Consider the following 25,435-nt stretch of genomic DNA (forward strand, 5'->3'; position numbering starts at 1 on the left):
ACTTTGATACATGTAGGACATGTTTATGAAGGTTACATTCATTTTGGATAAAGGATTGCGAGCTCTATATGTATGTTGATAAAATCTTAATTACGTAAACATAGTAATGTAGTAATAGTTACTTTTGTTTCTTAGAGAATACTGAAATAAAAAAGAGAAAAATCAGGAATTTACACTCACAATGACTGATCCTGATTTCGAAAAATTATTAAAAATCTCACTAAAAGAGGAAAAACAATTAAATTAATATGTTAGAAAGTCGCTTGAAGAATAAAATTAACTGAAACAACAACTAGCAGGGCCCTGTCTCACAAAGAGTGATGATTGATCCAATCAACCGCAACTTTGGCAAGCCAGCAACGTCAACATCGAAAATGCATGTTTGCTCAAAATGTTTTCTAGACTTGATGTATACTCATACATAATATGCATTGCTGTTTTGATAATGTGGTGTGTTCTCATTTGTTTATTAAGGATATTGTGTGATTTTCCTGTAGGAAAAGTTATAATGATGGAATTCCATATAGTTGCAATCGATCCGATCAATCATAACTCTTTGTGAGACGGGGCCCAGATCTTTCATTATAATGCTGACAAAGCAAAAACATGTATATAATTCAAAAAAAGATAGCATCAAAAGAAAAAAGACTTGCCTATGAATCTGACATTGAGTAAATAAAAAAGAGAACAATTGCTCAAGAATGCTGACAAAGCAATTAAAGGACATTATAGATGGGTGTCATGCATAAGTAACTACCGACTCATGGCCAACAATGCATCTGGCAATTACTCATGCATCGCAAATTGACCTGATGCAAGGCTACCCATGCCTATGGTAATTACTTACATATGCATGGCTGTAAAAAAAAATCAACCATCCTATAAAACAAATGATACACAGGTTTGTGCATCGTTAGGACAAGTGAGTATGCGGTAAATATGAAAACTAGTCTAATAGCTCTATCGTTACCTTTAATATGCTCACTAAACCTACCGATGCACTCACATCTGTGCATCATTTGTATATTAACCCTCTGCCCACAAATGTTACAAAATTGCTCATTAATTAGTGCAATTAGATTCACCGATAGTGATAACAAGTTTTTCTTACTCATTTTTGAACCAGCGAAGCTTAGGAGTAACTAAAATGTAAAATTCTTCAGTAACATCTACAATATAACTATCTGTATCAATGGTACTAGAGGGAAAGCAAAATTCAGTGAAAATATTCAACAATAATCATGTATCATGGCTGGCAAAAATGTTAAAACTGTCAAAGGTTCTTGCGTTTCAATTTTTTTAATAATTCTGACTTTGTATGCCTTAAAGTCTTTATTTGTATATTTTTAGCATTTATATATACTTTTTTTTTTTTTTTAATGCCTTTAGGGCCCCTTTTAATACAAGCTTTTGCTGAAAGGGCACCCTATTAAAATATTGTTCAATAAATAAATAAAATAAATCATCATTATCCTTTTAAACTTAATTCAAAATGCAAAGAGTTTTAATCAAAGAGGAATAGGAGCAAAGTATTGACTTTAAGGTTTATCTTGAAAACTTAATCCGGCAAACATGACTATTATGACACCAGTATTGATTTGACAAGGTAATCACTCATCGGCAAACAGTCAGAACATTTTGGTACACTTTGGACTCAGACTAGGTGATATGTCTATCAGATTGATTCTATTTAGATTCAAATATGGAGGGGGGGGGGGGAGGAGATAATTAAAAAGTATTTGATTTGAATGAACAAAATCGGAGGAAAATTTAGGAAATATAAGAAAAACAAGAATAGGAGAAGGGAGAAGAAAGAGAAGGAAAAACAAGAAGAAAAACAAGAAGAAGAAAAACAAGAAGAAGAAGAAGAAAAGGAAGACAAAGAAGAGGAAGAAGGAGAAGGGGGAGGATAATAAGAAGAAGATGAAGGTAAAGAAGGGGAAAGAGAAGGAGAAGGGGGAGGAGGAAAACATCAACTCATTATCATACAAATCACACCTGTTTTCAATGCTTCAAACCATCTTTTGTTTGTGGAATGACAACTGAAATTGGGGTTACCCGTGCCATAATTTAGTCTGGAAAAACGAATCTTCTGCCAATGCCAAGCCTTGTCAGGAGAAGATAAGATACACAGAAATCTAATCTGTCTAGACAGCTTAACAATGTGAAAAGTTAAATGGACAATACTTCTTAAAACTACATTGATAATACCCCCTGGAGGCCACTTACATTGACAAAGTGGATATCACGCCTGCCCCAAAAAATATGAAAAAGGGTCCCTGGGCATGTTACGCAATGTAATAAGGCTGTCAAAAAAAAAATACTGAAAATATTGTAGGCCTATATATGTCACTTGGAGAGCTACGTGTTTACGGTCCAATTTGCAATTAAGGGTATAAGAAGACTAAGATGCCTCATAAAGGATGTAATTTTTGTGCAACCCTACGTGTTCAGGGTCCGACTTTGAGCGAGGTGTGGGAGGTAAATCCAATGTACGTAAAGGTAATAACTGTAACTCAAATGAGCATACACATACTAGAAAAAGAATTGCTGGGGCTGTTAAACTATCGCTGTACGTGATTGGGGGGGTCAAATTAAAGGAATATTTGTCAAGGCCAGGGTACCGTCTTGTGTCCACTACTTGTGAGGGGTGGGGTTTCACCCACCAATGCTTGTAAAGGGGTGCATTTTCAGAACATGGAAAATACTTGTTTGGGGTGCCTTTCGAAACCCCATGGACGTGCATGATATCCACTCATCAATGGAGGTGCCCCCCCCCCGATTAATACCCTAAAAATAGGTGAGTGTGTCATAAAGTTGTTCATAAAGGAGGCGCGATAGCTCAGTTGGTAGAGCGGGGGATTCTTATTCTGGTGACCCGGGTTCGATTCACACTTGGTGCGCTAGTGCCCTTTGGTAAGGCATTAATCCTCATTACCAGGTCCTTCGGAATGGACCTTAAGACGTCGGTCCTCTAATTGCTTGCTTACAAGCATTCATGCTTTCTTAGCAATCAGGTAACAAATCCCCACCAATCAATCAATTGTTCATAACTTAATACAAATGACTTCATGCAGGATTGGTGAACAATTGTTCTGCTAAATCTACCATTCATGTTCATGTGTGACCTAATGAACACCTTTTTGCTATTTTAAGTCTGAAAAGAGTTTTCTATTAATTCCAGTAGAGAACACTCTCAGTGAAAGAGGTACACTAATTACTTACAGAACTCTAAAATCAAGATTTACAAGAAATTTCAAATACTGAAATCCTTTGATTAGCAAAGGGGTCTTTTTAGGATATTCTTCAACGAGAATCATGTCAAATCTTGTTAATCTCTCCCCTTCAAAAAGAAGATTTTTTTTTAGTTGCACCAGATAAAGAAATAATCAACTGCTACAAAGCGAGTTAATAAAAAATTCCAATTGTCTTCTTTTGCTGAAAATTAGGATTTGGCAGAGAAAAAAAGCAAAAGATCCATTTGTTTAGAACAAAGGATATCACATCATCGCATAGCTTCTACATTAACTGTAAGTGTTCTAACTCAAGTGGAGAACTCTCTGAGCTAAAAAGGAGCACTACTCCTGCAACTCTAATATTAAGATTTACATGTACAAGTACTTCCAAAGAACGAAAAATCTCTTGAATAGTGTAGGAGTCGCTTTAGGATATTCTTCAGTGAGAATTAGATCAAGATCCGGTTAAAGTGATTGGTTAACATTGGTTTGACTTTGAAAAAATCTGAGCTAGAAGGTCACACTTGTCACCTGTGTCTGTGATATGTTACAAAAATGAAGCCCAGAAAAAATTGCGTTCGTAAATAATTATTTAGTGCTTCAAAAATTGAAATATAAAGTGACTGGAAACACCATCTTAATTTCATCCCATACACTTATGTGTACTATTTAGGCGTCTATAAGATGCCTATTTACAAAATCGGGGTTTGCCTTGTAGTTTTAGCTTTTCATTATCAATAATGGTTGTTTTCAGGGTTTATTAGTTCTAAAACATGCACTTGTACACATGTTTCATCTTGGTTTGAGACTTTTTTAAATCGGCTGCTCACAAAGTTAAACAATACCTTTAATCTCTCCATCCACAAAAGAGGAGTCTTTAGATGCACCAAGCTGTAACAAAGCACTTGGTGTTATGGGCTTGCAGATGACCTACTTTTAATTTTACGACATGCTTAAATAAATTCCCCGACTTAAATCTAAATTAGAATGGCTTCCTTAAAAAGAACGAGTGCCCAATTTACACTACAACGATGAGGATATTTGTTACAGAATTTGAAAAAGAAAATAAGTCTATTTCTTCACAAACATGTATGCCTACCTGGAGAATTATCCCAAGCACCAAGAAAAAACCCAACACGATCCATTGTCTTATGTTGATCAAGAAGCATTTCATCCAAAACGAATATTTACATACATATATGTATAATCATCATCAGCTGCATTATGACTAATTACTTCATGAATATGCAAAACACATGAATATTCATGATACAATGTTCAGGAACATGAACTTATTATATACTTCAAATTTTGATTGAATTAAAAGGAAACATTTAAAACTATTTAACATATATGAGAGCAGAAAGGCATTATATGTACAGTATGTTCAATGTTGTTGCAATCATGGACCTATTACGAATGGACATTCAACGAATCCCCTCCTTTGACACAGAGACCGTCGCCGCTAATCCTTTTATAAACAGAGCGCTGGCAGCTGACACCCATCAAGCCGGTCGTAAAACATGCTCTCATTGATTGACAGCGGAAATCGATTGTACGCTGCTCCTACCCATTGCGATGTTGTTCGTTCACTTTATCAAAAGCAACGCACAGCAGCGAACGTTAGCGCTATGAAAATGATAGCAGAAACAAGAAAACAGACGTGCATAAACGTATTTTTTACGTACATCGCTAACAACCGGAAATGAAATGCATTGACATCACCTTGCAGATCCGTATATCTACGGCAAAAAAGCAGTTGAAATTCGACGAAAAAATCTGCGGAAAAACGTTAAAATCTCAGCTTTTTCGGACAGTATCGATGTCGATAGTAGCGCTTACCTTCGGTCAGAAGTTGATTTTCATTTGGGCATAAAATTCCACAGGATTGATGAAATTTAACGGGATTTTTTTTGATGGACAGACGACAATCGCACATTATAGAGAGCCTAAAATAATGTACTGAAAAACCGGATATGAAAAGCGCATTGCATTCTAGGTAATGTAAGGACTTTCCCTATTGGCAATCGGGGCTACAACATGACCGTCTTTGGTCGAAAGAGGGCCAGTGATCGATCGGTGACGATCATCGGGCGAAAGGAGCTTGTGTAAACAATCACCCCGGGCGGTCGTTGTAAAAACCGCGTAAAGAGAAAGTTAAGGGTTAGACAGCAATTTTGACAGCTGGAAACAGGTGGTGGTCATAAAATGCTCTCGTTGAATGTCCATTCGTAATAGGTCCATGTTGCAATAAAGAAGATGACAACAAGTGGTTAGCAAATACTGATTTTTCCATCCAGAAGTATAGTATACAATTAATGAATGTTTATGAGTGCAATGGACAGAATACTTCATGAGGTGAAAGATGAAATGATCCATTCAACGAGGCGTAGCCGAGTTGAATGGATCATTATTTCATCTTTCACCTCATGCAGTATTCTGTCCATTGCATGAATGAACAAACATTCATTATTTGGTTTATACGACACCTTTTTCATATGAAATTTATGAATTTCGATGCAAAACATGCTCATGCAGTGAGAGTTCGGTCTGTTGATTGTTACGTCATTACAACATGCGTACTGCTGGTGCCTGCAGCTGCAGTCTCGGTGCGCGGGTGCAATGGACAAAATCGTATGGATCCACAATTGCACGATGAATGGATCCAAAATTGCACGGTAGAGGACGTCATTGCAAAATGCGCTGAATGAACGATATCAAACAACCAATCAAATCACGAGGATCTACCTAGGTGTCATATAATGTTTGTTATTTGAATGCATTGCTTAAATTGTTGTATGCAGTTGCATTCATTTGGGAACAGGATGAAAACTTGACAGAGGTGAATATGGAAGTGTTTTTTTTTTGCTAATGAAAGTTTGTAGGCCATCCATTAGAGGGGGAATTGTTTAATGTTGTGAACTTGTCATCATTTAATACATATAATGACAAACACAGAAAAGCAATGTAATGATAAAGCATCTTTTACATCAAATATCATAATATAAAGATCATTTCAAAATAAAACTTTTACCTCAAAGCAGTTTGATTTGAATAAAGAGCTTAAAACATATATTTCAAAATAAAAAATTTATGATATACCACATAGCATTTTGAATGAATGAAAAAACTGAAAATAAAACTTAAAATTTCAGGTAGATGGCAACATGCTTTCCTATTAGTTTCCCGTGCTATCATTTTTTTCTCAAAAGGCAAGACAAACTGATTAAAATTGAAAAAAAAAAAAAAGGATAGCGATGAAAATACTAGGAACTGTTCTTGTAAAATCACAAGATATATCCGCTAAAACATGTTCCTAATTTATCATCTCCTGTACACTTTTAGCAGGCGCGGATCCGGCCGGACTAGACAAAAGACCATTCTCGGGGCCAAATTGTTTTTGAAAAACAGTTGGCTTCTCGAAAATACTGTGTCTAATCTGGCTGGATCAGAGCCTGCTTTATTTATAGGATATAGAGATTTATTATAATGTAGTAATGAAGTGGGAGAACTGAAAGCCGCAAATAGGGATTTACTCAATCTAAAATGAGGCTTCAATCCTTGCATTCAATGATAGTATACCCTACAAGGGCCCAGGGGGCTATTCAAAATGACTCTGTGAAGTCACAAAAGAAATGACTAAGCCGATACAACAATCCAGTGAAAGCTAATCTCAGATTAACAGGGGTCCCATCTTTTACAAAGAATTGCGATTGGACCAATCAACCGTGACTATGGAAAGCCAGCACCGTCAACATCTAAAATGCATGTTTATTCATAATACTTTTTACATATGTACAGGCTATTCATACATTCATCGTTTTCTTGAAATTCAGTGTGCTTCTCTTTGCTTACAAAGGACATTGTGCACATTTCCTGTAGAAAAAATTATGGCATTGTTGGATTTCCATATAGTTGAGGTTGATCGGATCAATCGTAACTCTTTGTAAGACGGGCCCAGATCTCTGTCCTTAGGCCTGATATCTTTCAAGCCAGTGATTTATCAAGTCAAGCATGATGTCAGAGTTTAATGCAAGTGCAAAGGTATCAAAGTAGAGCTAAAGAGATGCTCTTCCACACGCATGAGTCCCTCCTCAAAACTAACAATCAATCATCTCGAAGGTTTTCTGTAATAAAGGATCTCCAAAATAAACAAAACAGCTTATTCCATAAAACAATCAGAAACATGATGCAAATTTTGATAAAAAAAATTACATGATCATTTAGCATGAATATAGTAGAAATTATATTATTGGGTAGATTATGGTATAATTCTTAGACTATATGACCAAACTGTTGCACCCTGAGTAATAATCCAGGTACTACACGATTGGTTTCAGTCTTGAGTTGGCACTGTTCAAAATGACTATGGCATGTTGTGGTATGAGTATTTTAAATCATTAGTTACTTTATTCTAGTTGGAATAATTCAAATAATTCAAAAGACTGCATGTCAAAATGTTGCATCATGGGTAAAGGTTTAGGAACCACTTTAGTCATACGCTGATGCTATTCGATGTGACTGTGCTACATGTATATTGCCTCTAAAACATGAAAACAAAACAGTGAGCACTCCATGACAATAAGCTACAGTAGAATACAGCAATGGAAGAATTATGATAAGGGGGGTGTTTCACAAAGATTTAAGTATGACTTAAGTCGCACTTAAACGCCGACGCGTATCTGAAATACAACGCGCCATCTTATTGATAGATACGCAGTAGTGCGCATCCTTATGACACGATCTGACCAACGCGGTCAAGACTTTCATACCGTACGCAACTCTAAGTCATACTTAAATCTTTGTGAAACACCCCAAGGTTTCCTTGAGTAATTCATTAAATACCTTGGTGAAAGTAAATGGTGGAGGGTGGAATCACATCCCGAATATTCATCTACTCATGAATATTCATCTTATACATTGATATTCTGCACACAATGAATATTCATCTAGGGATGTACTTTCTTCAGAACAGAACATGGTGGGGTCACATCCTGAATATTCATCTACTCATGAATATTCATCTTATACATTGATATTCTTCACACAATGAATATTCATCTATGGATGTACTTTCTTCAGAAAAGAACATGGTGGAGGGTGGAGTCACATTATGAATATTCCTCTATTCTTCTCTTCATTAATATTCATCTACAAATGAAAAATCTCCACATGATGAATATTCATCTATTGATGTACATTATTCAGAAAAGAATATGGTGGAATCACATTCATGAATATTCAGTTACTCATTAATATTTACCTACTAATGGATATTCTTCACATAATGAATAAATTCATCTATTTACGAGCATTCTTCAGAAAAGAACCTATGAGGTGATGACTCAATAAACCTGAATAAAGATGAGGATTAAATTAATTATTATTCATCTCTGTTGATCAGCAAGATTGTCTGATATTACCTGAATAGTGATGAGAATGAAGTTCATGAATAGTCATCTTTGTTCATCAGCAAGATTGCCTGAATATTGATGAGAATGAGGATCATGAATATTCATGTCTCAACCGCTCAGAGGTTGTAGGTCGACCCTAACTTTCTCCTCTGGACTCAGGAGACCAACGGTCGGATAAAAGCCGCCAGCTGGGATGGTCACATTTTCTCTTCTTCCGATCGTTGTTCCGTTTCGGGTAAAGAAGACCTATAGAAACACAAAACAGAAAAGACAAATCGTGTCATAGATGTATCATAGTGATTCTGATTCTTGCCTTGTAATTAGTGCTGGCCGATATTTGATCTTAATGTTAGTCGATTATCGCCAGCAAAATATTGCCGATAACACGATATATCGCTTAGTCTGAATTTCATAATACGTGTATATTATTCAGTTTCATTGTGAACTCTAGGATTTCATGAGAGCAAGGAATGGAGAAAAAGAAAGTAAGGCTTCCATCAGTACTTGTCCATAAAGAGCGGGCATTTGGGTAACAACTTATGAAGTTCTGATTTGGTTTAAAGCAATATAGAGCAGTATTTTGTGGATGTGCCGTGGTGTAGCGGTTCTGACTCTCGCCTTGTAATCAGAGGGTCGTGTGTTCGAATCCCACCATGGCCTAGCGCCCTTTGGCAAGGCGTCAATCCACTCTTTGCCACTCTCACCCAGGTGCTAATTGGGTACCGGTAGGAAACAACCGTCATTGTGGTTGGTTTAGCAAGTTTGCGCCTAACAGGCTGCTTGGAATGCTATGAATCCAGTGACCGGGTAATAATAATTGTGAAGCGCTTTGAACAGTCGTAGATTGATAAAGCACTATATAAATGCCAATTATTATTATTATTATTTTGGTTAATAAAAGTGATCAACTTTTCATCATAAAAAATATTTTGGTCAAATTGTGTTCATGCAATATAAGAACATAATCATAAGCATCCTTGCACAATCTCTGCAAGCCATTTGTGAGCCATGAGAAAACAGGATTCTCAGATTTTCAAGAAAACAAAATTCCCTGATTTTTCCCCGATGAAGTTTAAAAATTCCCCAATAATTATTAGAACCCCTTCCCAGTTGCGCATGTTTTCTAAGTTGTTGCACTGAATTACTTGTGTTTTCAGTACAAAACCAATAATGTAAAACTATTAAGTACCACCATAACCAGTTATTCAATGGATGTTGTTATAATATGCAACAAAATATAACAGAGTCTGCCTGACTACCATGCTTTTGACCTTTTGGCTGGTCAAAATTCCCTGATTTTTCCCTCATTTGAGGTATTAAAAAATAATCAAATTTCCTGATTTTCCCTAACTGGAAAAAAGTAAAATAATTTTACTTGATTTCCCTGATGGGCTGGGAACCCTGGAAAGCCAGGCTTTAGCCCAACTTGACAAACAGTTTCTGAGGTGCTGTATAAAAGTGGATTATTACCACAACAACTATTGGCTTACTCACTTGTACTTTTGTTCTCTCCTGTTTCCTCTGACCAACGCCCATCGCGTTGATGAGCTCGTCTTCGAGCCAAAGGTCCTCGTCGTCCGAGAAGTCGTAGAGGTGGATACCAACGTTATCTTGATCACCCGGTTCACCGAGCCTGTTGGGGTTGGGTTTCCCGGGCCTCCATTCGTCGATGATCTCCTCTTCCGTATCACTGCCATCATCACTGTAGAGACAGGAAAGAAGATATGGGTCGGTATTTTGTTATAACACACATCAGTGAGGGCGTTGGTAAAAATTAATCCCCATAAGCTACATGTACCTTCTGGACATGGACATACCATGAATGATACAGCGAATGGTATATCAACTGTTTCAAAAGTACCTCCAAGTACTATACAATGATGTCTTTGCTTCATTAAAAATACCCACTACTCATCACTGCAATCAGTACTGTAAGGACTGGAACAGAAGGGCTGGTATTTCATTATAATACACAGCAGTGAGGGCGTTAGTGAAAATTATCCACACAGGGTTCATGTACCTTCTGAACAGGCTGAGTGTGTTTTAACTGTTTCAAAGGTACCAAGTACTGGGAAATTAAACTGATAAGAAGTCAACAAATCATTGTCATCATCACTGTAGCAATTGAATGATGGTGAAAAGAGAAGGGCTAGTATTTCATTATAATACACATCAGTGAGGGCGTTAGTGAAAATTATCCACACAGGGTTCATGTACCTTCGGAACAGGCTGAGTGTGTTTTAACTGTTTCAAAGGTACCAAGTACTGAGAAATTATACTGATAAGAAGTCAACAAATCATCGTCATCATCACTGTAGCAATTGAATGATGGTGAAAAGAGAAGGGCTGGTATTTCATTATAATACACAGCAGGGAGGGCGTTAGTGAAAATTATCCACACAGGGTTCATGTACCTTCGGAACAGGCTGAGTGTGTCTTAACTGTTTCAAAGGTACCAAGTACTGAGAAATTATACTGATAATTGGTCAACAAATCATCGTCATCATCACTGTAGCAATTGAATGATGGTGAAAAGAGAAGGGCTGGTATTTCATTATAATACACATCAGTGAGGGCGTTAGTGAAAATTATCCACACAGGGTTCATGTACCTTCGGAACAGGCTGAGTGTGTCTTAACTGTTTCAAAGGTACTAAGTACTGAGAAATTATACTGATAATTGGGTCAACAAATCATCGTCATCATCACTGTAGCAATTGAATGATGGTGAAAAGAGAAGGGCTGGTATTTCATTATAATACACATCAGTGAGGGCGTTAGTGAAAATTATCCACACAGGGTTCATGTACCTTCGGAACAGGCTGAGTGTGTCTTAACTGTTTCAAAGGTACCAAGTACTGGGAAATTAAACTGATAAGAAGTCATCAAATCATTTTCATCACTGTATCAATTGAATGATGGTGAAAAGAGAAGGGCTGGTATTTCATTTTAACACACATCAGTAAGGGCGTAAGTAAAATTATCAACACAAGCTACCTTCAAGACATTTCTAACCCAACCAAGATATAACTGACAGTATTTGGAGTGTTTCAAAGGTACCCAGTCTAAGTATTTATACTAATGCTCGATCAACAGTCTCCTCTTCTGTATCAGATTCGAGTCTATTAATAATAGAAAAAATGGGGAAGGCTGATATATCATAGAACACATCAGTAAGTGCACTATTAAGTTTTCCCACTAATTTCTGATCCATCTAAGATATGACTGAAAGTATTTGAACTGTTTCAAATGTACGTAATGTAGCCTGGTCATGTTAATGGTTCATTAAAAATATCCTCTTATCATTGTATTGACAGTAAGATGCACGTAAAGGAAACAAGAAGGGCTGAAGAAAGAAAGAAAGAAAGACAGGAAGAGACAGAGAGAGAAAGATAGAATGAAAAATATGAATCTCACCTATCTGCTTGGTAATCTCTAGGAAACATTATACCGCACCCCATGATGTCTCCTTTGTGGCATTTAGGTCCAAAAGGGTTTCCTACTCCGTGGCCGGTGAAGATCTTACCATCGTCTAAGGAAACAAGAGTAAAAAGTCACTTTACAAGGGTATCGATTCTGACCCAGTCCCACATATACATATTCATGTCAGTAGTCTTTAAATGTAGTTAGATGATTACCTAAAACAGCACTGCAGACATATGAAAAGAAAGAAAGCAAGAGAGGAAGGAAGAGAGGAACGGAAGAACGATGGCCTGTGAAGATTTAACTATCATCTAATGACAAGATTAAGGAAAGAGCATGTAAAGAGACCCTTCAAAAGGGTTTAAATTTTTACCCAGTCTCACATATTGATGTCAGTAGTCTGAAAATATCCATTCACTCAAGCATGAGATGTGTTCACTGGACCAAAATTTTAAGAAAACGTCCATTTTGATGAAAAGTGTTTAGGGTTAGGGTTAGAGGATCTGCATTCGCAAAGGTCCAGTAAATTGGCGACAATAAACTACATCAAAGACACAATATGCATGCACATGAAGCTCACATCAAAGTTAGATCGTAACCAACATAGTGTACATGTGCATGCTTTGCAACATGCATGATACCTTATGGCGTGCTTCGTTTGTAGGGACAGTGATTTTCCGTTTTACCGGTAAATAAAACGGAAATTCCGTTTGGTTCTTACACTTTCATGTAAAAATTCATGGAATTCACCTTTGCAAAACGGAATTCAGGTTTTCGCTGTGTACATTTTCAGTGACAAAACGGAATTTCCATTTTTACATCAAGTTGAAACGGAATTACAGATTTTCAGAAATGGAAAAGATCATTTTTTGAAACGAAAATCACTGTCTCTACGTTTGACCCACGTAGACCAATCGAAAATAACATGTTCGGACAGGTTTGTGCAATATACTATAGCCTTATTTCCCTTATTTTTTTCTCTCCCTCTGGAGCTTTTCACGGCCCACCCGTTGATAAGTGCTGATTTAGAGAGTACCTTCCCTGGCGACTTCTTGCTGGTTCTGGTGTGGCTGGTCATGTAAAAAAACTTTTATTTCGAGTTAGACCTTACCTGCATGGTAAGCGATTGACCCTCGATCCCAACCAGGATGCATATTGGTGGGGTAGTCCTTCCGGGTCACGCCGAGGGCGACATAGCAACTCCTTCCCGGGTCAATGATCTCCAGCTCGAAGTAGTGGTTTGCCGGGCCGAGCCGTTTCCGGCCCTGAGCCATCCCAAACTCTGAGAAGTCCTCCCCCTTTCCTGTGTACGTCACGATCTGTAGCCAATAAAAAAGGAAAAACCAAACAATCATGGTGGTAACCAATAATACAGGAACCACCTGTTTTCTCTTGAATAGCACTTCCTATTGAAATATGTTTTCCATCCACTTATGTTGTAAAATAGCCTTAAAAACAAACATTCTTAAGCATGTCGACATGCACCCATCAGAGTAAAATTGCATGAATGAACAGAACGCTAGAACGAAAAAGAGAACCGAAAGAGGCAATGGACGCTATTTTATGATTTTGCAGTACCAAACATTTATTTATCCATTTACATGTATGTATTAATTGCTAGAATCTGTTTATTTATTTATTTATTTTTTCTCTTAAATTACTTTTAGCAACAAATTAAAAAGACAAGTGTGCTATATAAATATCATGTATGTAAGTATGTATTATTATTATCAGAACAGGATTATGTCCATGAAGACTAACTGCTTATCAAGACCACACTTCTCATCTACGTCGGGCAATCTTTATAAACAAGTTACATTAATACAACCTTGATCACAATACCATATAATTCACCCAAAGTCAGTCTACACTCCAAGGTCTACTTAAAAAAATCCTTACTGATTGTTTTTTTTTTTGTATAACAACCAGTTTGTCTTCTTGCTATTTGATTAATTGAATGACCTTTGACCTTAACCACAAATGATCTTTGACCCTGACCAGATCATTTAAACACGATGGTTTAAATTAAACTCTGGTTTAAAGTTGTGGTTTACCTATGGATAGCCAATAGTGGCATAAATCTCTAACAGTAGAATTTCAATAAATCAGCTCATTTTTCTCTAAAATCATTCTTAACTTTTTCGCAAGAATAAATAAGATAGCTTTCTTCACCATTCACCAGTTAAGAAAGAGCACAGTAAACGTAAGAAATATACAAAGTAAGGAAAATTTTGACATTTTTGGCTCTCCATAATTTTAGCACAGAGTTAGACCATGGTTTAAGTTAAACCTGACTTTAGAATAAGGGCCAATTACTTTAGACCTTTATCAGAGTATAACACTAAATGATCTGTAAAACATACCTGTATATTGTCACATTGGTGGCCTTCTACAAAATCTGTTCTTTGATGACATCACACTATGCCCCAAATGACCCTTGATCTTAACCAGATCCTTTAAACCTCAGATGACCTTTGACCCTTACCTGTCCATTAACCGATGCATGGTTGACCCTTCTCCACATCTGTTCTTCCATGACATCATCTATCAGCATATCCTCCTCCTGGTATGACCATCTACTGAGGCCGAGGTACTTGACGTGTTGCTCTCGGCCTCCCAGACTGAATGCTGGGTAAAATGGCTTCAAGGGGTCAAGGGTTATCTCCTCTTGTAGGATCTTAACCAAAAACAAGAAAATATCAGCATACATCATAATTAAAATTATATGAATTTTTGGGCAATTATTTAATCTATATCCTTTATATGCAGTAATATAGGATAGCTAAATAAAAATATTTTTCTTATAGGAGGGGGATGAACTGATATATCCGAGACGCAATTAAATCACTAAATATCTGTTGTCTATAAGGTCAGCCACTATGACTGATCAACCTAGACATAAAACGTTTCCTTGGTAATTGGTTATATACCAGCTTGACTTTTACCAGCAAAATGCTGTCCTTCCGAGTTCCTACGGGAGTTACCATAAACAAAAACAGAAACTTTCATTATTTTGAGAAAATTGCATTTCAATTTTTTTTTATATTACATGGCATGTGGAGGAGCTGCTCGTCTTCGACGTCACAAAATGAAAACTTTAAAATTTTACGACTCTATAAAATTCCTTGATGGATTTTCATCAAACCTTTGCCAATATTTTTCTAGTCTTTTCTGCTTTTAATCAAACCAACTTATGGTCAGAGTGAACATTCCCTTTAATTGAATTGAATCAAGCTTTCTCGTGCCACGTCGTAGCGCCCTCTTACCCTTTTCCCATTGACCACAACAGAGAGTGGGCAGATGAACGTGCTAGCATCCTCCCCCGAGCATTCCGCTCGCTCGAAGTGAAGCGCAATTCCAACTTTGTCAAAGTTCTGGGCTGGTGTGCAGACTAGCGTATCTGGTCTGCCAAAGTACCTGTATGAACAAATAAAAAATATTTAAAGGAAGGGCCCATATGAAAAGAGTCCTGGACATACATACCTACTTAATATGGCATTGCCCAATTAGCATTAGGCATATTGTTATATTGTTTTGTTGCGGTTTCAAATTTCGCGCGAAACGTGTCACACCACTGAGAGTGTTTCCATAGCAACAAGAGCGCTTTCAATTTCAATTTCAATTTCAATTCAATTTCAATTTCAATTTCAATTTCATTTATTTCACATCTCTCATAAAAACATTCAAATGACAAATACAATATAAAACATATTCATACAAATATACACAATAGAAACAAAGAAAAAAAATACACGATAAATCAATTGTAAAAAAGTGGACAGATAGGGAGTGAATAACATTACTAACATAACATCACTTTACGTGAAGTGATTTAGAAAAATAAAATGTTATGTCAAGTCAACTGCCCTCATCCAAACCACCATAAAATGCGAAAAACAGTGTCATGAAGAATATACAGATGCAATGTCTTTGGGGGAAAAAATGCAAGATTTGGTGAAGAATTGCTCAAATTTGTATTCAATGAAAAAGCACTTTCGTATGCGATTTGACTGCAAAAAAAAAAATCATCCCATCTCTTTTATATACAGCGCAGCAGCGATATAAAAAGGGAAAACAAAATCGACTGACTGACCCAACTTTCTGACCTAGGGCTTATGAGGGCAGCAAAACAATATTTTAGGTTTAAGGAATTGACCTAGAACTTCTGAGACAAATATCGGGGGCTAAACTTCACAACCTACAGGTGTACTACCAAGAAGCATAAACATAACATCACAGTGAATGGGAATTTTCTGTTGCCCTTTTTAAAATTCCAGGGCTGTTTTGAGCATTTTTTTGGAGGCAAAATCGCCCCGATCACCCCAGTAAGTTTTTCCCTCAGACCCTGGAACCTACTCTTTTGCCATCGTAGACGCTATACCGTACGGACGTCTTTGTTGATAATCAGCTAGAACTTACCCTTTGCCATCGTAGACGCTGTACCCTACGGAGGTCTTTGTCGATCCTAGATGAGCATCTGTAGGGTGTGTCTGCATTGCCAGACCAACACGGATATCCTCGCTCCCTACTCCTTGCCCTTTGATCTCCACCTACAAGGATTATTAAAAGAGGAAACAATAATAACTGGATTTATCAACATATACAGATGACAGTGTTGAGACACAAAACAAGTTATGATTTATCACGTACATTGTAACATATTTTCAAGATAAAGCTATTAAAGATCTTGACGCAAGATTTCAATGTATTTCTATTGTTTTTTTCTTCTTCATATTTTTCCATTTTCACAATTTTTTTTGCTTCAGTTTTTTTCATTAATCAGTATTAATAACAAATCAGTCTTTAGACACTGAAGAGAAGGTAAATAAATCGCTTGTAAGAGCACTCTTAAAATTTGTTTTTCTCCATTCACTTTGTACACAAATCTCCCCATTGACATTGTGTGTAAATGCCCCATACGTAACATGTTGTCCCATACGTAACAATTTTTAAATCAACTTTTAATGAAAAAGTCTCTCTTGGCTTGCTTCGCGAACGAAGATTTATAAAGGCAGTCCACGTCTACTGCAGGCACGCATGTGACTCACAAGGCCAATACGTGATAGACAGACACGGCCACAGCGGCCGCAGTCAAAAGTCACGTTTGGTGTGGCTGCTGAGGCTTCGCGATTCTTTCTGCGGCGACGTTTCTCCCTCAGGTGATCTTTTCGGGATTCCTCGAAAGAAGAGGCAGCCTGATGGACTATATGTCGCCAGCTAGCACGGTCAGCAGCCAGAGTAGACCACTGGCAATGATCGATATGGCATGTACCGAGGGACTTCTTCAGGATGTCCTTGAAGCGTTTCTTTGGAGCCCCTCTGTCACGATTGCCAGTAGAAAGTTCGCCGTACAGGGCTATCTTGGGCAGGCGATGGTCTTCCATTCTTGAGATGTGTCCTGCCCAACGGAGCTGAGTCTTCAGCAGCATGGCCTCGATACTGGGGATCTCCGCCTGTTCAAGGACCTCAACATTTGTGACATAGTCGGTCCAGTGAATGTTGAGGATGATCCGGAGACAGCGCTGATGGAAACGCTCCAGGAGTCGCATGTGGTGGCGGTAAGTTACCCACGACTCAGAACCGTACAGTAGGGTGGTGAGGACAACAGCTCTGTATACGCTGATCTTGGTGCCCCTTTTCAGATGCTTATTTCTCCAGACCCGCTTGTACAGTCTGCCGAAGGCACTGTTAGCTTTGGCCAGTCTGTTGTCTACTTCCCTGTCAATCTTGGCGTCTGAAGTAATTGTACATCCCAGGTAGGTAAACTGGTGAACGCTCTTCAACACAGTCTCGCCAATAGTGATGTGAGGAAGGCGGTACTCTTCCCGGGGTGCAGGTTGATGGAGGACTTCCGTCTTCTTCAAGCTGACTTCGAGTCCGAAGAGTTGAGCAGCCTCCGCAAAGCAGGATGTCAAGCACTGCAGGGCTCTTTCGGTATGGGCAACGAGGGCAGCATCATCGGCAAAGAGAAGGTCTCTAAATATTTGCTCACAAGTTTTTGTGTGGGCCTGCAGTCTCCTGAGATTGAATAGACTGCCATCGAGGCGGTAGCGGATGTAGACAGCCTCGTCTTCATCAAGACCTTCCATGGCCTGCTTGAGCATTACGCTGAAGAAGATACTGAACAGCGTCGGTGCGACACAACCCTGTTTCACACCGTTTGTGATTGGGAAAGATTCGGAGTGATGGCTGTTTAACCTAACTTGGCCACGCTGGTTTTCATGCAGCTGGATGATCATACTGAGGAACCTTGGGGGACAGCCGAGGCGTTCCAAGATTAGCCAGAGGCCCTTTCTGCTCACCGTGTCAAATGCCTTGGTTAGGTCGACAAACGTTATGTACAGTCCTTTATTTTGTTCCCGGCATTTCTCTTGGAGCTGACGGAGGACGAAGACCATGTCTGTGGTACCTCGGTTTGCTCTGAAGCCACACTGGGTTTCTGGGAAGTGGTCTTCTGCGATGACAGGTACTAGCCTATTCAAGAGCACTCGGGCAAAGATTTTTCCTGCGATGGACAGTAGAGTGTGATACCCCTGTAGTTTGAGCAGTCAGACCTTTCCCCCTTATTCTTGTATAAGGTAATGATGACTGCATCGCGGAGGTCTCCTGGTAGCTTGCCCTGTTCCCAACAACAGACAAGGAGTTCATGGAGCTTGTTGTGTAACACTGGTCCTCCACATTTCCATATCTCAGGTGGAATTCCATCAACTCCTGCTGCTTTGCCACTCTTCATCTGCTCAATGGCTTTTGTAAGTTCTTGCAGAGAGGGCGGTACATCCAGTTCCTCCTTGACTGACAGCTGGGGGATGCGGAGGGTTGCTGAGTCCTGGACAACCCGGTCAGCTCCAAAGAGTGCCTGGAAGTGCTCAGACCATCGGGTAAGGATAGATGTCTTGTCTTTGAGGAGTGTCAGTCCATCCGCACTGCGTAATGGACTCTGAGCCTGGTGTCTGGGGCCATAAACAGCCCTGATGGCTTCATAGAAGCTTCTGTAGTCACCAGCATCGGCGTACTGCTGTGTTCTTGCTGCAAGTTTGGTCCACCACTCATTTTGCATCACACGAAACTTACGCTGGAGGTTGTTGCAGATGTGACGGAAGGCAGCTTTCTTCACAGGACAGGACGGATGTGACAGGTGGGCCTGGTGGGCCGATCTCTTCTTTTCCAGCAGTTCCTGGATCTCTTTGTTGTTTTCGTCAAACCAATCTCTGCTCTTCTTTATGGAAAACCCGATAGTTTCCTCAGATGACTGCAGAATGGAAGCTTTAAGCGAGTTCCATAGTGTTTCAGGAGAAGGATCCTCTAGGCAGCTGTTGTTTTCAAGCTTGGCCTGTATGCCTACCTGGAACTCAGCTTTCACTTCAGCTAACTGTAGCTTGTTGAGATCAAACTTTTTCCTGCGGGGGCCTCCCTTTCTTAGCTTAGGTTTGAAATGCATCCTGAGTTTGCAGCGCACTAGGCGATGGTCAGTATGACATTCTGCGCTGGGCATCACTCTGGTGTGAAGGATGTCGTTTAGGTCACGTCCACGCACTAAGACATAGTCAATGAGGTGCCAGTGTTTAGAACGAGGATGCATCCATGTTGTCTTGAGACTGTCCTTTTGCTGGAAGACGGTGTTGGTAATGACAAGTTGTTGTTCCATGCAGAGCTCCAGCAGCAAGCGTCCGTTGTCGTTACACTTTCCAACACCATGCCTTCCGAGTACTCCTTTCCAGGCGACATCATCCTGTCCTACTCTAGCATTAAAGTCGCCGAGAATTAACAGCTTGTCGTCTGCAGGGGTGCTTTTGAGAAGTCTGCGGAGTTCCGAGTAGAACATGTCTTTTTCTGCAGGATCGGCTTGAAGAGTCGGAGCATACACACTAAAAAGTGTTGCATGCTGCTTGTTCTTTAGAGGCAGGCGCATGGACATGATGCGGTCGGAATGACCAGTTGGTAGGTTTTCCAGCTTGGAGGCTATGGAAGATTTGAGCATGAAACCAACGCCAGCTAGACGTCTTTCCGTTGCAGGTTTCCCTAACCAGAAGAGGGTGTATCCAGCGCCCTGCTCATGTAGGCTGCCTTCTTCTGAGAAGCGGACTTCGCTTAGGGCAGCAATGTCAACATCAAGCCTTGATAGTTCATGCGCGATAAGAGCAGAGCGACGTTCCGGTCGGTTGCTGTCAGTTCGGTCAAGCATAGTTCTGATGTTCCAGCATGCTAGTTTCAGTGTTTGTACACCCTTACAGGTGGGTGTGTACCTTTTTTTCTTTGTTGTTGTTTGACCGCGTGAGAAGATGCCCGTTGACCGCGGCTAGCCAACTGGGTGATGAGAGACGAGCTTTGGTTAGGCCACCTTTTCTAGGCCCCTCTCCGTGTGGAGCAAGCAGTGCTGTCCCTAGATAAGGCTGCTCGGTCGTTCAGGGTGCTGCCGAATGATGCCGTCGTCTCTGGGTCAACATCAGGCGACCAATATCCTGAACCGCCTGCATGCAGGATTGGAACTGCGGCTTCCAGTGACATCTTCCACCTGCCGATTTCGCCCCTTTCCCGTCGCTACAGGGCTTGGTAAGTTTGGTGGCGTTTTGGACATGGACATGTCCTTTATGCCTGCGCTATGGAGGTTTAAAGTGGAGTACAGTGTGCGCAGTCCTGGCCCCACCCTTTACACCCGGGGTTCATCTGCCATAGCCTAGCTAGGTGGGACGGTGACAGCGAGGTCCTCGAGTCGTAGGTTTTACATCAGACTTTCCTTGTCCTAGATGAAAGGCCTGCCAAGGCTGGAGAGTTCCATCTACCCTGATTTGCTGGATGGCCGCTGTTGGCTCTCCTAAGCCAGCGCCCTTTAAGATGGATCTTACTTTTCATTCCATCAGGGTGTCCAACCACCCTCCACACCGAAACCCAAAAGGAAAAGGTGGGGGAGACGGTTTAGTCGCCGTCGACTCGACCCTGAAACAGGTAGTACTGGCTTCCAGGTTACCAGTAGCAGAAAACTGTCAGGTCTCCAGACCTGACAAGCCTCCTGACCTGACTACAAATGAAAAAGTAAACTATATTCTTTAAACTTTTTGTGACAAGTACAACATTTTCATAGTCAATAAAGACCTTTTCTTGGACTTGCCATTGAATGATGGGAGAGACTTTCTTAAAGTTATTTCTTCAACTGAATTAAATGCTTGAGTGCCTTATCAAGGCAGCCGAGCTGAAGCCAGGACAGTATATGACATAAAAGGCAGGGCCCGCTTGGGAGAGCATTTTTCAGAACTGAAGTGGCTACCCTGGGTAAATATAATGTCCTATACTATGAATATCATCATCATAATTACTATTATTACAACTATTATCATCATTATCATTTTTACTATCATCATCAATAACATACCTCAAAGAAGTTTTCTTCTTCCGTCAAATCAACCAAGGCTATGCACGCCACTGGCTCCTTCGTTTTCCCTCCCGTGTGCCGGAAGCTCCTCGCTTTTCCGTACAGATTCAACAACATGCAAGAGAGACCCTTGATGAACTGGACTTCTCCTCGTTTGGCTCCGCCTTGCGCTGGAGCCTGCTGACCAAACCGCAGCGGCGGTGGGGCGAAGTTGGGGGCATGAAATGGTCGACCCACATTTACCGGTCCAGGTGGTCCTTGAATGTGGTTTGCCGCGATGTGCCGAGGGGCGTGCATATTTCGGCGACCAAGGAGCTGGGCAAAAAGGTCTTCGCCGTTGTCGGCAAGTCGTCTCCTGCGACGCCGGGGATCCATGCGTGGATCCATGTATAGGAGGTGTGATGACTAATATGGAGCAAGTCTTTAAAGTTAGTGCAGATGGATCAGAAGGAAGAAACAAGTGAAATTCCTGGATATATACACAAGGATAAGAATAAAAAAGATTAACATGATGGTATTGAAGCTAAGCATGAGTAGTTGCAGCAAACAATCATGACTTCATGAGAGGGTCTTTCAAATAAAAATCTTCTTACACAAACCTTACTCTGTGAAATCACCAACAAAAATAAGCACACAATGGACAGTGTAATATCACTGCTTGGAAGAAGACCCAATAACTTGTTAGCATTAAAACGAGGCCCTGTGTTTGTTATATTTTTATCAATAATAAAATGCCTACCAACTGGAAAATAGAGTATTTGCGAAAGGCCGGGTGAATGCGAGGATGGCGAGCCAGTCACAGGGATTTCTTGGCAAAGCCAATACTGGAACTTCTCTTGTAGGAGATAGTGATAGCAGACTTGAATTTGATTAACAATTATTCAGGTATTGTGGAGATACATCATACATATTGATATTCCTGCTTGGGATAACATAACAAAGTCCGGCAAATAATTGAGACATTCTACTTTTCTCTTAAATCACGGTATCAAAATATGCTTCCATACCTGCCTAAAATTCACCTGGGGGGCGTTTCATGAAAGGACTTGTCGGACGTTTTGTCCGACAGTTACCATAGTAACAGTACCTCTCAGCCAATCAACATCAGAGAAAGATGTCAGATCTGACAACATGTCGGGTGAAAATGTTGATGAAACACTCCCCGGATCAGCAACAAGACTCTTGCATTTCAATAAAACAAAATTTGTGCATCGTTCTCACCTCGTTCTAAAATTTCTTGCAATTTTTTAGTTTGTAAACTGTCCCTAAACATGTGAAGGTGTTTTCTATCATTGATATCACAAATTCTTCGCTCTCACATTGGATTTTTTGAATTTTGTATTTTATTTTAATCAATTATATATATATACATATATATATTTTTTTTGAGGAGTGGGTGAGTTAGAATTACCGACCAAAAGGATATATGCCAAAGAATGATAATAGCCTTCTGAGTGTATTTGAATACAGCAAATTTCTTGAAATGTTGTGTGAAAAATCTGACTATTGTTCTTCTTTCCTCTCTTATCTCTCTCCTCCTTGAAGTTCAATTTCTTTGTTCACTTTTTCATTTTCCCCCTTCTTTTACCTATGTTTCCTTTTCTCTCCTCTATTTCGATTTCAAGCTCTCCTTTCTTTTCCAATACACCACCAATTCCTTCTTTACCAAGGGGAGATTCTGAACACATGTATGTTTAATGCCTCTTTACATCCCAGAAGGAAAAACCAGTAAGACCAGTAAGAATTTTTACTGGTTTCCAGTAGAATTTTACTGGTTTCCAGTATATTTTTACTGGGCCAGTTGATTTTTAACTGGACCAGTAAAAATCAACTGGAGACCAGTTCAAACAATTGCATTCCAGTTAAAGCAAAGTAGTTACACCAGTTAAATTGTTTTTCATCAAACTTGTGTTACTGGTCCAATAAATGGTTTCCAGTAGATTTTTACTGGTTTCCAGTATATGTTTACTGGACCAGTTGATTTTTAACTGGACCAGTAAAAATCAACTGGAGACCAGTTTAAACAATTGCATTCCAGTTGAAGCAAAGTAGTAATACCAGTTAAATTGTTTTTCATCAAACTGGTGTTACTGGTCCAATAAATAATGACTTTATTTCAAGTCAGATCATTTGACGAATTGTGGAAAATGAATCTTGCAATTCAGAGAAAGTTATTATCGTTATCATTGTTATCATCATTCTTCTTATAATTATCATAATTATTATTATTTAATTTATTATGATCATTGTTGTTATCATTCTTATTACTGTTATCATTGTTTATATCGATATTGTAATTATTATTATTAATATTATCATAATTATCAAGTATTAACATTATCATTAAAATAATTATTTCCTTTAATTATGATAAAGATCAAAGCAAGATATATTCCTCTGATATAGTCAACTGGTCTAAAGTAATTCATTGTTGAAATTGAACTGGTCAAGACCAGTAATACCAGTAATTCTGATGATGCTGATCACGTGGTTTACCTCATTTGCATATTTCCTATTTTTAAAAGAAAAATCAGGATTTAGATTAGGAATATCCTTGCAATGGCACTCATTGTTGTTTAAAAACTTTCCAAATAAGTGTGTGAACTAATTCACAATGGAAATGTGTAATTTCATATATCACATTAAAAATAACAGCAGAAAGATTAATTTACTAACCATCTTTTCCATCACATTTCACTGGCCATGGTATATAACAAACCAAATGAAAGTAATAAATTGATCCAGTAAGACCAGTACGAGGACCAGTTTGACCAGTTCGAGGACCAGTTCGACCAGTTCGAAGACCAGTAGAAAATACCAGTAAAAGACCAGTATGATCGAAGACCAGTGAGACCAGTAACAAGCACCAGAAACAAAACCAGTATAAAATTCCAGTAATTCAAGACCAGTTTAATTTTTAACTGGACCAGTAAAGTTTTAACTGGACCAGTATGACCAGTTAGACTAGTAAACCGATGTTCCAATTTCCAGAGTTACCAGTTAAAATTCTACTGGTCTAACTGGTCCAGTGGAACTGGTTTTTCCTTCTGGGATGTATTTAGTTTCAGGTTTTCCTCCTAGATGGCTGGCTCACTTCCAGGTCAGCCAGGAAGTAGTCATATTTTATTGGCTCTTTTCTCCAGCATCCACAGCATCTTTAGCTTGTCTTTCTTTTTCTTTTGCTCCTTCTTCCTTCCTTTTCTTTTGTTCCTCCTTCCTTCCTCTCTTTAGCATTTCATTCTTCCTTTTTTTCTCCTGTTCTTGACTTGAGCATTTCATACACTTTTTAGCCTTTTTTTCTCACTCCCTCCTTTTCTTTCTTTCACTTTCAAGTTTCTTTCATTTTTTACAGTGATTTGGTGGATTATTATTTTTTCACTTTAGAGGAAGGTGCCAATACCTGGTGTTGGCTTATCTTATTATTACTTTTACTAGTTTTAGACCCCAACTTGTTACTGTTAGATCTATTCTTTTATTTAAATTTTTTTTACACCGAATCAAATGACATTTTGATTTTCTCATCAATACTCAATAGAAAATGGTGTAAATGGTTGATGTGATCTGGAGGCTGGAGCCAGGACAGAGGTTTGAACCCTGGACGAATCCTCACCCGACGCTACAGCTGGAATTGGAAACAAGTCACAAATTATGCTGAATTCAATACTGAGTGTAGTGTAGTAGAATAGCCCTACAAAATTTTATACGGGTGGGACCGCGATGAGACTCCCTTCTCAATGCCATAGGCCTACAGAACAAAATCAAAAAGTGATAAAGGTGACAATAAAACATTGATACTTTCAAGACATTTATAATTTGATTCAATATATACGTACTCACTCCTCCGCATATCATTTTATGAAATCACAAATAAAACAAGAGGATAATCTGTAAAAGAATTTACCCAATTTCCATGTTTTGATATTCACTTTCGGCTCCAATGATCTCATCTTTTTTTCACTGATGTACAAAATTTCTATACCTTTATGATTTATGCGC

The 25,435-nt window shown here is 39.0% G+C and overlaps 1 protein-coding gene across 1 annotated transcript; it reads right to left on the minus strand.

Moving 5' to 3' along the window:
- Positions 1-5,955: 5,955 nt before the first annotated feature.
- On the minus strand, positions 5,956-25,425 carry LOC129263823 (SPRY domain-containing protein 3-like). Its single transcript, XM_064100890.1, has 9 exons — positions 25,341-25,425; positions 21,440-21,908; positions 16,492-16,622; positions 15,339-15,489; positions 14,558-14,749; positions 13,184-13,391; positions 12,067-12,181; positions 10,145-10,352; positions 5,956-8,896 (listed from the first exon to the last, which is right to left on the minus strand). Exons 2-9 carry the CDS (start codon positions 21,824-21,826, stop codon positions 8,759-8,761), a joined length of 1,530 nt encoding a protein of 509 aa, XP_063956960.1. The 5' UTR covers positions 21,827-21,908; positions 25,341-25,425; the 3' UTR covers positions 5,956-8,758.
- Positions 25,426-25,435: the final 10 nt, after the last annotated feature.

Source organism: Lytechinus pictus, chromosome 6 (assembly GCF_037042905.1).
Source record: "Lytechinus pictus isolate F3 Inbred chromosome 6, Lp3.0, whole genome shotgun sequence".
Classification (NCBI taxonomy): domain Eukaryota; kingdom Metazoa; phylum Echinodermata; class Echinoidea; order Temnopleuroida; family Toxopneustidae; genus Lytechinus; species Lytechinus pictus.

Bases quoted from the DNA above. Each gene is read 5' to 3' on its own strand.
- LOC129263823 (XM_064100890.1), bottom strand. From the start codon at position 21,826: ATGGATCCACGCATGGATCCCCGGCGTCGCAGGAGACGACTTGCCGAC. The intron at 16,623-21,439 runs GTATGTTATTGA...TAATCCTTGTAG, and splicing joins AAGAAGAAAACTTCTTTGAG to GTGGAGATCAAAGGGCAAGG. The intron at 13,392-14,557 runs GTAAGGGTCAAA...TATTGGCTACAG, and splicing joins ATGCATCGGTTAATGGACAG to ATCGTGACGTACACAGGAAA.